This window comes from Dipodomys ordii, unplaced genomic scaffold (assembly GCF_000151885.1).
Source record: "Dipodomys ordii isolate 6190 unplaced genomic scaffold, Dord_2.0 Scaffold196, whole genome shotgun sequence".
Lineage (NCBI taxonomy): Eukaryota > Metazoa > Chordata > Mammalia > Rodentia > Heteromyidae > Dipodomys > Dipodomys ordii.
Genome location: NW_012267412.1, coordinates 1195214 through 1210017, shown reverse-complemented (window position 1 = coordinate 1210017; position 14804 = coordinate 1195214). Strand labels below are relative to the sequence as shown.

General features: G+C 42.9%; 1 protein-coding gene across 1 annotated transcript in view; it reads left to right on the top strand.

Moving 5' to 3' along the window:
* Positions 1-5181: 5181 nt before the first annotated feature.
* The window catches only part of Dgkg (diacylglycerol kinase, gamma 90kDa), a 139381-nt gene continuing 129758 nt past the window's right edge, over positions 5182-14804 (top strand). The window contains exons 1-4 of the mRNA XM_013034766.1: positions 5182-5298; positions 8697-8862; positions 9598-9660; positions 13080-13250. Of these exons, the coding sequence (XP_012890220.1) occupies positions 5182-5298; positions 8697-8862; positions 9598-9660; positions 13080-13250 (517 nt within the window). The remainder of the gene's footprint in view (positions 5299-8696; positions 8863-9597; positions 9661-13079; positions 13251-14804) is intronic.

The following is a 14804-nucleotide window of genomic DNA, read 5'->3' as shown; positions in this document are numbered from 1 at the left end:
GCTTTTTTCTTTTTGCTTATGTGGTGCTGAGGAATCGAACCCAGGGCCTCAGGCATGCAAGGCAAGCGCTCTACCACTGAGCCACCTTCCCAGCCCCTGCAAGAGTTTATTAATTGTGTCCCTGCTTCTTCTCTTAACATCTATTCTCCACAAACATCCTAAGAAATCTGTTAAAACTATGTCAGACCTGGTTACTACTCTACTGTACAATCTTACGTAGTTCCCCTACTCCTTACTCAAAGATAAGGTCATTACCATCTCTACCTTACTCTACTCTCTGCCATCTTCTTGTGCTTTTGTTTCCTTTCTCATTCCTTCCCAGTCATTTTAGTCTCCTTAATACTGTCAAACTAGCCATGTTGCCATAACCTCAGCACCATCCACCTCTTCCACCACTCATCTACCACTGCCTCTTCTTGGAATATTCTTCGCCATTTCATTCACGTTTTTTTATTCCCTTGTCTCCTTCAAGCCTAGGCACAAGCCAGTGACTGGCATCTTTTCTGTTCAAAATGTGAAGCCCTCTTTCTGACACTTCCTATCCTACTGCTCTGCTGCCCATTCCTTAGCAATTCTTGCCATCTCTTATACCACGAACATCATTTAATTAACTATCCCACCAGCTTTTTTTTTTCTTTGTCTGTCTTGGGGCTTGAACTCTGGGCCTGGGTGCTGTCCCTGAGCTCTTCAGCTCAAGGCTAGCACTCTACCACTTGAGCCACAGTACCACTTCTGGTTTTCTGAGTGGCTTATTGGAGATAAGAGTCTCATGGTGGGCTGGCTTTGAACTGCGATCCTCTGATCTCAGCCTCCTGAGTAGCTAGGATTGCAGGCGTGAGCCACCAGCTCCCGGCCCCACCAGCTTTTGTTCACTGATTGCCTTTGGAACCCAGAAGAGTATACATAAATAGTTGGATAAATAGTTGTTGAAAAATAAATGAATACATAACCTCTGCCTGTTTTCAAATTCAACGAATCTAACATTTCCTGAGTATCCAGATACTGTGCTTGGCATTTACAAGATATAAACATAAAGAAGAAGCCCAATGTAGTAGGATATGTGTGTAATCCCAGTACATGGGATGCAGAGGTAGGAAGGTTCCAAGTTCAAAGTCAGCCTGGGCTACATAGCAAAATGCTGTGAGGAAAGAAGGAAAGTAGACAGACGGATGGGTGGATGGATGGACAGAGCTCATTTCTAGAGCTTCCTACTGAGAGTTAAGCGTGAGAGCCCAGCCTCTAGAGTCACATGGTCTAAGGTGATACTCAAACCTCTGGCATCAACCAGCCCTGTAGCTTGAATGATAGTTCACTTTGTTGATCCTCACTTCCCTCATTTATGCACTGCAGATAGCAAAACAGGAAAACCTTGAAGTTTGTAGGTGAGTGAATCAAATGAGAGAATTTTTGCAAAGCATCAAACGTGTGATAGAACCCTCTAAAAATGATATCCGTAAAAACTCCCTTTTTATCCCCATTCCAGAATATTTTAAGTACACCACTCTTTCCCTTGTTCCCTTGTCCTTTGGTGGAATCCAACTGCAGGACTCCCCTGTGAAGAGGCTAGTCATTTCCTTGTTCACAGTATCATCCATTCATCACATCTGAGTCAACATCTTCTCTGCTGGACCCGGGGAGTGAATCAACAGAGCACACCTGAGAGGGGGAGGGGCTATGGATAAAATGCACCAGTCACTGGGCGAGAATGAAGCAGGGGGTGGTTGCCAGAACAGAGGGAGAATGAGAAAGCACCACTTCAAAGAACATTCCCCAGGAGACGCCCTGCATGTGGAGCCAGCACCGAACTCCCTGCCCCACACCTCCCACCCCCAACTCCAAAAACACAGGAATAAAGGCTAGCGGGGGCTGCTAATCAGCCTGTCTGCTCTGGGAGGCTGACACGTAGGAGGAGAACAATTGGGTGAGGGCCACCATGGGTGTGAAGGGCCAAGGGAGCTTTCACAAGGAGGGAGCAGCTGTCTGTTATGAGCACACAGCCACCCCCGCCTCATGATCAGGGCTGGCCCCAACGCCATTGTCTGCCTGGCACCGCTGCTGCCCAGGGGAGTTTTGTCACTTTGATTTCATCCTGTCACGCGGTGTGCTTGACTTCTAGTAGGTGTAATGTCATGGCACAAGGTTGGGGAAACAACAAAGGTTTAATTTCTCTTGAGCTTGATGACTTCCTGCTGCTAAAATGTCTCAACGAGAAAAGAGTTAGCAGAAGGAAAGCGAAGATTGATAGGAAAGCGAGGGCAGGAATAGAAGTTGGCAGTTGGTAGTGGGGCAGTATGTGGCTATGATGAACAGGCTCTGCCCTCCCCCCCCTCCAACTCATCCTTGCAAGAATGTACCAGGTGCAGACAGCAGTGATCAAAACCCAGCAGAGCTGAAGAGGTGGACCTACACAGGGTTGAGTACAAATCTCTCCTCAACTACTTGTTTTGTGACTTTGAGTACATTAGTTATGTCATCAAAATTTGTTTTATTTTTTTTAATGAAGTTGCCTTCTAGGATGGTATGCTAGTCAGTGTGGGCTCTTTGTAAGAGCCCACCATAGTGTATGGTGCAGAAAGTAATGATGTAGACCGTCAACCTCATCTTCAAATACTAACAAAACCGGTCTTGCCAGGCGCTGGTGGCTCACACCTGTAATCCCAGCTAAGGAGGCTGAGATCCCTGTTCAAAGCTAGCCCAAACATGAAAGTCCATGAGACTCTTATCTCCAATTAATCACCAGAAAACTGGAAGTGGCTCTGTGGCTCAAAGTAGTAGAATGCTAGCCTTGAGCACAAAAGCTCAGAGACAGTGCCCAGACTGAACAACAAAAAAATGCTGAGTTCTTTTGGCCTGAAAAGTGAAGGTACCTGTGATATTACTCCAGCACTCGGAGAGTTGCACATATGCCTTTAAGTAGTAGGTATGTGGTTGTACTCTCTTCCAAGATACACACTGAACATTTATGAAACAACTACTCTGCTCTTAGCCTGTTGCTTGAGAACCTTCTCATAACCAGATATACTTTCAACGTAGCATACAGTCACATGCTTCACTTGGTGAATTTGGTGAATTCGTAGTGCATGGTGGTAGTAACAGGAAGTGCTAAGTCCACTCTGAGACCTGTGACAGATACAGTAGTAAACTAGAAGTCAGAAGATGTGGCTTTCTGTTTTACTCTGCTGCTGGTGACCAAGAGTGAATCACCACTTCTCTTAAGCCTCACTGGCATAAGGAAGCCTGGTTCTCACTAAGGACCTTCTGGTGAATTCTGTTTCCAGGCTTAATCTATGCCTTACTGTTCTTCAGAATGGAGTACAAATAGGTGGACATGAGATCCATCATTATTACATTCTAAACATTCAGAAAATTTTCTTTGTGTGCCAGTACTGGGGGCTTGAACTCCAGGCCTGAATGCTGTCCCTTAGCTTTATTTACTCAAGGCTGGCGCTCTACCACTTGAGCCACAGCTTCACTTCCAGTTTTGTGGTGGTTAATTGGAGAGGAGAATCTCATAGACATTTCTGCCTATGTTGGCTTTAAACTACAATCCTTAGATCTCAGCTTCCTTAGTAGCTAGGATTATAGGCATGAGCAACCAGTGCCCAACTCTCAGTGTTTACATCCATTCTTGTTCTATGTCACATGTACCTTTACCTACATGTAAGATAAAGGTCTCTGGAATGTAAGGACCCTAAATTGTTGATGCTTTCTCTATTGATGCCCAACACTAAGCCTGCTTAGGAAACTTAGGATAGATAGATGGATAGACAGACAGATAGACACTAAACAGATCTCACAATAATTGATGAGAGCCAGGGGCAGCACAAGCCTTCTCCTGAAGTAGGAACCCATCTGTCATCCAGATACCTATGAAGAATCACTATGTACACATGCCAGTGGCCTGTGCCTACAATCCTAGCTACTCAAAGAGCAGAGATTAGGAAGATTGTAGTTCCAACACAGCCTAGGCAAAAAATGTTTGTGAAACCTCATCTTAACAGAAAAAAAAACTGAATATGGCAACACCTGCCATTCCAACTGTGGTAGGAAGGGTAAAATAAGAGGAGAGTGGTCTAAGCCAACTTTGGCAAAAAGCAGAGCAGTAAGCTCAAGAAGTAGAGTGCCTGCCTGCCTAGCAAGCACAGAATCCTTTGTCCAAACCTCACAGTAGGAAAAGAAAGGAGGGAAGGAGGAAGGGAGGGAGGGGAGAAAAGAAACTGTGACAGGGTTTGGGGGACATAAAAATGAGATACCATTCTTTCTATCTTCCAGGAGCTCCAAATTTAAGGTATATCACAACTAACTATATATTAATACAGAGTGGTGCATAAGAGTTTATTTAACAAGAAAGGCTCCAAGGCACAAATTAAGGAACCTCAAATATAAGAGATTCTATTAGGCTTCCTGGAGGAAGTAGTATCTGGATTGGGCCTTAAAGTATGATTAGAATTTTCACAGGTAGAGAAAAAGTGGTCCCCATGGAGTGAAGTGTATGAAGGCTTTGTTGAGGAAGAACACAGACATCCGTGTGGAGGAGTGCATAATTGCACATAGAAAATAACAAGAGAAAGCAGCAGAATGTGCTTGGAGCTTGAAGTAGCTACAAGTCTGGACTGGAGTGGGATTCACAAGGAGACTGTCAATTCCCAAGATCTCCAACAATATACAGGACAAACCATTGGATCGTAAGAACATTACATATTAAGCATTCTTTCTATATTCTTTTTTATCTGATCTCATTTCCCTTTTGCATCTATTTTGCAGTGCATAGTATAGGAACATGTAGAGAATCAACTCATCTCAACTTCTCCTTGGGCAATTAGAAGCCATGGAAAGTATTTTTTTAATTTTTTATTATGAAAATGCCATACAGAGGAGTTACAATTTCATGGGCAAGATAATCAGTACATTTCTTATCAAGCATAGTTGCTTCCTCCTTTGTCATGGAAAGTTTTTGAGTGGAGAAATAATCTTTCCTGGGTTGTGCCTTGGGAAATCAACCTGGCAAGGATGCGTAAGACAGATGGGACAGGAGGACCAACAGATGGTGATTAGGAGGTAGGGCAGAGGGGCAAGGACACCTTGCGTGAATATTGCACTGGCCTTGGTGAGATGCATGAACTAGAAGGGTGGAGCCATGGGGATGACAGCGAGGGCCACAGACATAGCAAAGGCCCGGATATGGCAGACGCTGCAGAGGAACAGTGGACAGAACGAGAAGACAAGAACCAGTCTCAGGCCACTGACAGGTCTGGACTGTTGTCCTTGGCATTAGCGTACGTGGAAGAGTCAGGAAGAGTAACTGGTTTAGGGAAGCAGCGAAGAGAAGTTTAGAGGATCACAATGGCTCAATAGCTGTGTACACATGACCACATAAAATGATGCTAATTGAAATGAATGCCAAGATATAGAAACAAGAGGCTCTTTGTTGTTGATGATGTTGTTGTTTTTAATGTACTGTATGAAATTCTTTCTTTCTTTTTTCCCTTTGGTTTATCCCCTGTAGTCACTGTTTTTTATTCTGGTACCCTGTGTTGTATATATACATTTATCTGGTTTGAGGAAGGGAAGAGGAATAACAAAATGGTGAAAGAAAGACAAAAAGTGAACCAATGCAACAGCGATACTCAAGAGACACTAGGTTGAAAATGAACTTTACAACTTGGGGAGGGGGGAGCAAGAGTCCAGGGGGATGGGGAGGGATAGTGGGAGAAAAATAAGAGAGGGTGGTAATAATGTTCGACAAGAAATGTACTCATTACCTTACTTATGTAACTGTAATCCCTATGTACATCACCTTTAAAACAAAATAAAATTTTTTGGGGGTGGGGGTCTGGTCATGGGGCCTGAACTTTGGGCCTGGGCACTGTCCCTCAGCTCTTCAGTTCAAGGCTAGCGCTCTACCACTTGAGCCATAGCACCACTTCCGGCTTTTTTATTTTCTGCTTCTGTGGTGCTGAGGAATTGAACCCAGGGCCTCATGCATGCAAGGCAAGCGCTCTACCACTGAGCCACCTTCCCAGCCTAAATTTTTTTTTATTAAAAAAAAAAAAGAAGTTTAGAACTACAGATCATCTAGCCCAGTACTTAGAATTTTCCAAAGAAGAAACTGGGGGTCAAAGAATGTTGTAGATCTGAGAGCAATCACAAGTCTACTGAATCTCACATGACTTTGTTCAATGACTTCTGGCACTATTTCACACTTTAAGATTTCTTTTTGTTGTTGTTAGATCATTAAATACAATGTTTCCCAGAAATATTTTGTTCTATTAGTTTTCAGTTTGATGCTAACCAAAAGAGATTAACAGTACACTTTTTAACTCAAAATTACAATTTAAAACCAGACTTGTAAAATAAATAAATAAATAAATAAAACCAGACTTGTTAAATTAAATAGCGCAAAAAAATACAAAAAAGATCTTTGAAATCAATGAATGAATAATGATAACATTAGGAATATTCCGTCAGATCAGAGTAGAAAATGAAGAGAAAAAAAATGGAACTTCATGGAAAATAAGACTTTCAAGAGGATAGAAACGCTACCAGGAAACAAAAGATGAGCAAAGTTTAAGAAGAGACAAGTGGATTTGACTTGCAAAAGAGCAGCGTCATAGATAAAAGGTTGAACCCAACCTGAATGATTCAGGAAGTGTGGAGGCTAATGTGGTCTGCCTGGAGAAATTTGAAAAGGAAGGGAAGAAGTGTGTGTCTTAATAAATAGTGATTTCTTTGAAATAATGGGCCTAGACCAATTGTAGAAAACAAGCAAATGTTGGAAGATGCAATCAGAGACAGCCAGGGTCAAAGCAAGAACCAGAGTGAGTGGATTACACATGGAAAAGAAAAGGGAAAAAATTGCTTTTGTTTTCTGAGAAAAGAGACATGGTTGTATGAGGAAGGGACATTTTGAGTTAATGAGATTCGAGGTGGTGGGGGGGTGTGAAACAGAGTCACAGAGACTTGGTCAGAAAAGGGACAGAGAGAGGGAAAGCCATCACAATAAACATGAATCCATCATTTGTTAAAAGCTCCCTTGATCTGGCTAAGAACCTCTGTTTAACTCAGAGTTCATCCATTCTGCAATGGAAATCCATATGGAACAGCCTGGCCTTACCCTAAGCAGAAATTGTTCTGTGAGATCTTAAAGGGTGCTGCTTTCTGACCAGGTAGTGATCACTTGATTTTAAGGCCAAAACCTGTACACCACACTTGATTATACACGTGCAAGGCAGCTCTTGGATGAGGGAAGGTTTGTGGACCTCCCAGAACAAGTAAAGGGGCAAATGCTATCACATTTTGATGGTGGGGGAAGGCCCAAGTAAACTTCCAAAGAGGGTTTAATTCTCATGGCTGTTATTCACAGAAGCCAGCACAGCAGATCTTGGCATGGTGCTTCCTCAAATGATTGCCAGCAGCATCTGCTGATTTGATGAAGATCTGATGCCGTGAAAATACAAGCCAGTGATGACTCACGGCAAACTGTTGTTGTGGTTGTTGTTGTTGTTGTTGCTGAATATTTGCTGAGTACTGCAGCTCTTTCTGGCATGATCGCTCCCACCTAGAACAGAAGCCAGGCGGTACTTGGAGACACAGCAGGGAGAGGGTCTAGCTTTTGGCATATTTCTTGGTTCTACCTTCTGTCCTTGGCTTCCTGCTCTTCTTCTAGTGCCTAAAACCTTCACAAGGACATGTTTTGAGAAGCAGTCAACATCCCCCTACACTATCTCTTTCTTTCTCTCTTTCTCTCTCTGTCTCTCTCTGTCTCTGTCACTTTCTCTTTCTCTCCCTCTCTCTCTGTCTCTCTCTGTCTCTCTCTCTCTCTCACACACACACACACAGAAGAAAAATCTCCCATCATAATGGAATTTGCCTAGACAATATACAGTAATGCAGATAATAAAAAAACGGAACCTGTCCTTTTCCAGATAATTCTATTTCCTGAGACCTGAATACTCAGAATCACATCTCTCATGGCACAAAGGGAAAAAAAATAAAAAGCATACGGCAGAAGAACCATTTCTTTCCACATGCTTTTCCCCTGAATACCTGTTCGCATTTTTTTTTCAGTTCCAATACTGGAGCTCAAGCTCAGAGCCTCATACTTTCACTTTGTTTTACTCAAGGCTGGTGCTCTACCACTTGAGCAACATCTCCACTTCTGACTTTTTGATGGTTAATAGAAGATAAGGGTCTAGTAGACTTTTCTTCCTGGGCTAGTTTTGAACCTCAGTGCTCAGTTCTCAGCCTCCAGGGTAGCTAGGAGTCTAGGCATGAGCCACCTGGTCAAGGCTCTATTTATCTTAACCAGGATTCCAGGGCATTGCTCTTATCCCTGCCCTTTAGGGCCATATCCCTCAACTCACATGGTCCTGGGTAGACAGAGCCCTCTTTTCCAGATCTCACCTGCCATCCCTACCCCTTTTATGCAAATTAAGTCTACATCTTACTTCTACAAAAGCCCCTCTCTGGTTCTGTGCCCACTGAGTCCTGAGGTGCAATCACCCATGTTTTCTCGGCTTTGCATTTCACCCACTTGCCCCTAATCCTTGTCTGCCCATCCTGGCCTTTTCCCTCCTGCCCCACCAACTCATCCATCGCCATTTATCTCACCTGCCACCTTCTTGCCTCCCTTTCCTTCTTCTCCTTCCCCTCTGTCCCTTCAATTTCCTCCACCAAGTTTTCTCTGTTCCTCTCAGCCAATCAGCTATGATGTCTTCAAGCTGTTCATGAGGGCCTACCTGGAGGTGGATCTTCCTCAGCCACTGAGCTCAAACCTCTTTCTGGCCTTCAGCCAGAAGCCCAGACAGGAGACTCCTGACCACCCAAAGGAAGGAAGCAGCAGCATTGCACCAAACAGCTCAGGTATGTGGACTAGCCTTCATCAAGATGGGAGGAACTTGAATAGCTCAGACCCTGTGCCATGGACAAGGACTGGATTCCTAGAGTCCTCTGAGCATAGGAACTTTCCTATGGGTTCAGAATGGGGACCAAGGAACGGAGACTCTTTCCTTTATATGACTTCATAGAAACCCATGGTCCAATAAACAAGGAGATAATCCCTGCCACTCAGGTTCAGAGAATAGAATGTGGACAATATGGGACACAAACTTACATGTATCAAGAAAAGAAAGCCTTTAGCAAGGACTTCAGTCAGCTGGCAGAGCATATTCAGCACATGTCCAGGCTGCGACTAGCTGGGCACTGACATGAAGTGCAAGTTCCATCCTCCTGGAGCTTGGGTATGAGACGGGAGTCAGTCAACTCTATCTCCAGTTGACCACTAACAAAGCTTGGATTGGAGCTATGGTTCAAATGGTAGAGTTCCAATCTTGAGCAAAAGAGGTAAAGGACAGCAACTCAGGCCCTCAATCCAAGCCTGAAAACAGCACAAGAAGGAAGGAAGGAAAAGAAAGGAAGGAAGGAAGGAAAGAAAGAAAAGAAGGAAAGAAAGAAAGAAGAACATGAGCTCAGATGACAAGAAACCCTGACCCACAAACACAACTTATGTGAACCATATCATATGGGACGGGAACCCACCTGCCCCTTTAAGAGACCAGGAGCATACACTAGCCTTTAAATTATCTTTTTATTTCCAAGATTCTAGTGTACAAAATGTGGATAATGCTGCCAAAGCAGATGAGGCCTGTGCCCCTGATACAGGTAAGTCTTTGGAATATGTGATTTAGGGGAAGACTGGGGAATACCTCATCCATGAGGAGAAGGTGGAAATCTGGTGTTAAGTGAAGTTCTTTCTCTACTTGCCCTGGAACAAACTATGTCAAGATTTGGGACAGATTGCCATTTGCCTCTGTCCAAAGAAGGAGTGTGTGTGTGTGTGTGTGTGTGTGTGTGTGTGTGTGTGTGTGTGTGTAGTAATAGTAGTAGTAGAGTAGTAATGATGACTTCTCGTGGATGGCCGAAGAAGATACAAGTATATAAGGGCATTCTCAACAGATTGAGGAGTTACTAATAAGTTAGCAAGGAGAAGCCAACTAAAATTGTTTTTGAAGATCTGTTTGCCTGGCACCTGTTTCTTACATATTCCTTTAACCTCTACAGTCACACCACATGAGGAGCTGGGGTTTGGGGAGGTTATGTACTACTGGTGTACCTTGCAGAGCAAGGATTTAATTCATACTTGTCCAACCGCAAAATTTCTGCTCTGTTTCCTATGCAGAAAGAAGCAGCGGTATTTCTTGAGATGCGTGGTGGTTTGTGTCCGTGGCAAGGTGCCATTTTGGTTAGTTCCTGGTGGGTTCACCAAAGTTGCCCACTCGGAGGCTTCTGTAGTGTCTGCTGTCCTTAGGCCTAGTCCTGGGCTATGGCAGATGGGGAATCTCCCTGGCTCATTTATAAATGTGAAATGATTTCTCTGTGTTGATGACAGGCCCATGGCCCAAGGCCAGCCGCTCTTAAGAAGTCTGAGGAAAGCTCTGTGCCATTGGTTTATTCCTATAATCCTGAGATCTGAGGACTGTGGTTCAAAGCCAGTCCAGGCAGGAAAGTCCATGAGACGTTTATTTCCGGTTAACCATCAAAAAGCCAGAAGTGAAACTGTGGCTCAAATGATAGCACACTAGCCTTGAGCATATAAGCTCAGGGGCAGTATCCAGACCATTAGTTCAAGCCCCAGGACCAGCACCAAAAAAAAAAAAAGACTGAGAAAAAGCAAAGATTGCCATCCTTGACTTTTGCTCATGACTAATACACATTTTCTGGTCATTAGCCACCTAAATCAGATCAAGCAATAGAACATACAGACTGCCACTGCCTGGGTTTGATTTCTAACTCTTGGCAATACCTGTGGGCATGCTTGAATAATGTCTCAGGGCCTTGGTGTCCCATCTGAAAAATGGAACAACAGTAAGTGTTGTTATGAAGGTTCAGGTGAATTAGATGTGTAAATGCTTAGGACAGGTATTATTTGCCAAACTCTCCTTCAGTATGCATCCTCAGCCTCCGGAGGTGTCAGCTGGCATCCTGCTCTCATGGAAGGTCACTAGTGGACTCTCCAAGTTTCTTTGGAAGCTTTAAATACAAAGAAAGACTCAGAAAGTCAGACCTCGTTTACTGGACGTGATCATTTTGCTAAAAAGATTTATAAATACATGAAGTCAGAATCTGTCTACTGGGATGTACCCAGGAGATAAAGAATAGCAGTTTTATGTTTTTTTCATATATTATGTATGTATGTATATATTTATGTGTACATACATACCTATATAATTGAATATATGTGTGTATACATATATAACTATATGTATGTATACATGTATGATAGGTAAGATACTATCACTCCATGTTCTGCTTTCCAACCATAGTGAATTGTTTTAAATCTCATGAGTGCTTCACTTAAACACTGAAAACTCTGTAATCCTTCTAGTTTCCTTTCTAGCTCTGAGTGGAGAACAGATTAGAAACACATCAAGAGTCCACTTGAAGAAACTCTCATCTCAGGTCCCTGTGGTGTTTTGTGGGTTAGGGTTCTTGTCATTTGAGCTCATACTGTTTTCTTTTTGGTGCTGGTATTGGAGTTTGAACTCAGACCTAAGTGCTGTGCCTTAGCTTTTTTTTCCCAGTTTGAGCCTGGTTAACCATCATTTCAGTTCTTGTTTCCTGAGGTCCCAGAGAATTTGCTAGAAGTTTGTCATTTCTGTCCCCATCGGAGGGGCGAGAACAGTCATGGTTGCCTAGCAGCTGATCTGCCTGACCTTTTGGCTATTCTCTTCCTCAGAAACAGCTTCCTCTGTCCCTTCTTATGAACATGTTATTGATCATAAGTCGTCCTTCTTGAAATCCAACGTGATTGAAAGGTGGCTGCCAGAGAGAATGGCTCAAATCAAAGGACACAGATCCAAAATGGAGATTGGTGTGCCTAGCTTTTATTCTGCCTTTAGTTAATTGGTGAGACCAAATGAGGAGTCAGTCAGCACAAACCAGCTTAAGTACCTTTTATTGCTTGGTACCTTGGTTCTCTGACTAAGGATGTTATGGGTGGCATGCCTCCCTTCCCCTTTGGTCCTTACCATCAGAGTTATCTTTGCCTCTAAGGCTTCAGTACTTTGTTACTTAGTAGCATTGCCGTAGCTTCACTGCATTTGCCACTAATAGTCTTCTGTTTGCCTTGTCAGTTGTTTTCTGTGCATTTTACTCCCTTACTAGATACAAAAAATCATTTCTAATTGGTATGAAGGTTGAAAGGGTAACTGAAGAGAGAGTATGAAAAGTACCTCAAAAATTGATTTTACACACAATAATAAAAAAATTGATTTTACAGCTAGGTATTGGTGGCTCAGGCCTGTAATCCTAGCTACTGAGGAGGCTGAGATCTGAGGATCCTGGTTCAAAGCCAGCCCGGGCAGAACAGACCATGAGACTCATCTCCAGTAAACTACTCAGAAAAGCTAGAAGTGGTGCTATGGCTCAAATAGTAGAGTACTAGCTTTGAGCACAAAGAAGCTCGGAGACAATGCCCAGGACCTGAATTCAAGCCCCAAGACTAGCAAAAAAAAAAAAGATTTTACATCGTGAAATATACTTGCCTAGGTTTCTTGTTAGTAATATGTCTTATTTTTCTGACTCGAGGACAAAGTGTGAGAGAAACAAAGAATTTATCCTTGTGGTACAACAATATTTTATTGCTCTGCTAAGTCCTTTTTACATTTTCTTAGGCCAACTAACTAGCACATTTGCAATTAGTCAAAGTCTTTCTTAGTTTTCTGGAAATTGGTTGTCAGTCTCAGTTTCTGTTTTTCAGTATTTTATCCTTTTATTTGTCTTTAAATGTATTTGAGAAGAGCATTATGAGAGGCTATACTGGTGAAGTTCTAATCAAAATTACTTCATTAAGTTAGATATGTCCAAAAAGATCATCCAAAGTACATTCAGCTGTTGACTATTGGTATTACCAAGAATCAGTATTACCTTTTCTGAAAATGCAAAGAGAATAGATGAATTTCCTACAAGGAAAGAAACTCTTAAAAGTGACACAATGAAGTCAACTCAGAGAATATAACCTCCACAGTATGGACATTTCCTAATGTCTGTATCTTTGGATGCCTTCCTTTTGCCCATCACAGATGCAAACACAGTCCAGAAGCCAGTGACAGCCAAAGATCAAGTGACTACAGCCCCCTTGGGAGTTCCTGCTGCTCAGTCATCAGGCTCAGAGTCTCCAGTTGTGTATTTGAAGGATGTCGTGTGTTACCTGTCCCTGCTGGAGACTGGAAGACCTCAGGATAAACTAGAGTGTAAGTGCTTGCCCTATCTCAGACTTCAGCTGTTTCCTAAAGAATGAGAGTCCTGGCAATCATTTCTTACCCTACTAGAGATAGAGCTGGGATCACAGATATGGATTCTGCCCCTTTGAGGCAGACTTTTCTGCTCTGTCACCAACACTGACAGGGAAATTTCTTTGACTCCACCCTAGGACACAGTACCAGTTGTATATATGTTCAGGTTCAACGTTCTTGACATTGAACCAGAATTTGGAAAAGGGAGAGCTTCTCATCAAAAGTCAAGACTCCTCTGCTTGGCTGGTGGCACTTCCTGAAAGCTTCCAACACAAGGCCACTGAGATTCCTAGTTAGGATGACTTTTCTAGCTGGGGGCTGGGGGCACAGACCACCAGGCATGATCTGAGGACTGCAGTTTGAAGACAGCCCAAACAGGAAAGTCTGTAAGACTCTTATCTCCAATTAACTTCCAGAAAACTAGACATTGAGCTGTGGCTCAAAGTAGTAGAGCACTAGCCTTGAGCAAAAGGAGCCCAGGGATAGTGCCCAGGCCCTGAGATCAAGCCCCACAATGGACAAAAAAATTAGATAACTTTTATTTTCTTTTTCTTTCTTTCTTTCTTTTTTTTTTTTTTTTTTGCTTATGTGGTGCTGAGGAATCAAACCCAGGGCCTCAGGCATGCAAGGCAGGCGCTCTACCACTGAGCCACCTTCCCAGCCCCTAGATAACTTTCAAAGGAAAGATATTGAATAGCTGTGAACAAGCAACCCTATATTGTTATTTGCATGTGAGTGTGTGTGCACATGCATGCATGTGGTACTGGAGTTTGAACCAGGGCCTCACACTTGCTAAGCAGGTACTTTATCACCTAAGCCATGCCCCACCAACCCCGCCCTTTTTGGTATTAGTTATTTTTCCAGTAGATTTTCCAGTTTTGGGCTGGACCACCTTGGACTTCTACCCTCCTAGGTAGCTAGGATCTCAAGCCTGTGATGCTATACCTGGCAACAAGCAACTCTTTCGCTATGGTGATTTGTTTTTCCCTTGAATTCTCATCCATTTCTGTCCTGATAAGACTTATTTTCATACCTCCATTCACTTACTCATCTTCCACACACAAGCTCTTGGACCTCTAAAGGAAGAATGCTAGTTAATTTTGAGAGTTGAACTGTGTTTCATGGTGCTACAAAGTTGGTTACAAAAGCAACTTTAGGAGGAGAGTAAGAGCTTGGATTAAAAAGACCCTATAATCTTGCAAAAGACTCACCTAAGGGATGGTTTTGCTGATCTCTGAGTGCCTACAGGTATGCTTTTCATAATAAGAAATGAGAGGACCTTGTTACAAAACATAGAACCTACTCACTGCTTTTTGGGGATTTGAGTAGACAATTAGTGAAAACATACCAAAACAGCAAAAGTCAAAATTCCATTTACTAATAAGACAGTCCACAAAACTTACACATAAGCAAGGACAGTCTGCCAAAGGTCAACTGCCAAAACCAAAATGGAAGCATTTGCTCATTAACTGAGCTGAAAAATCTCCCTGAGGCCTGAGGTATTAACGACTC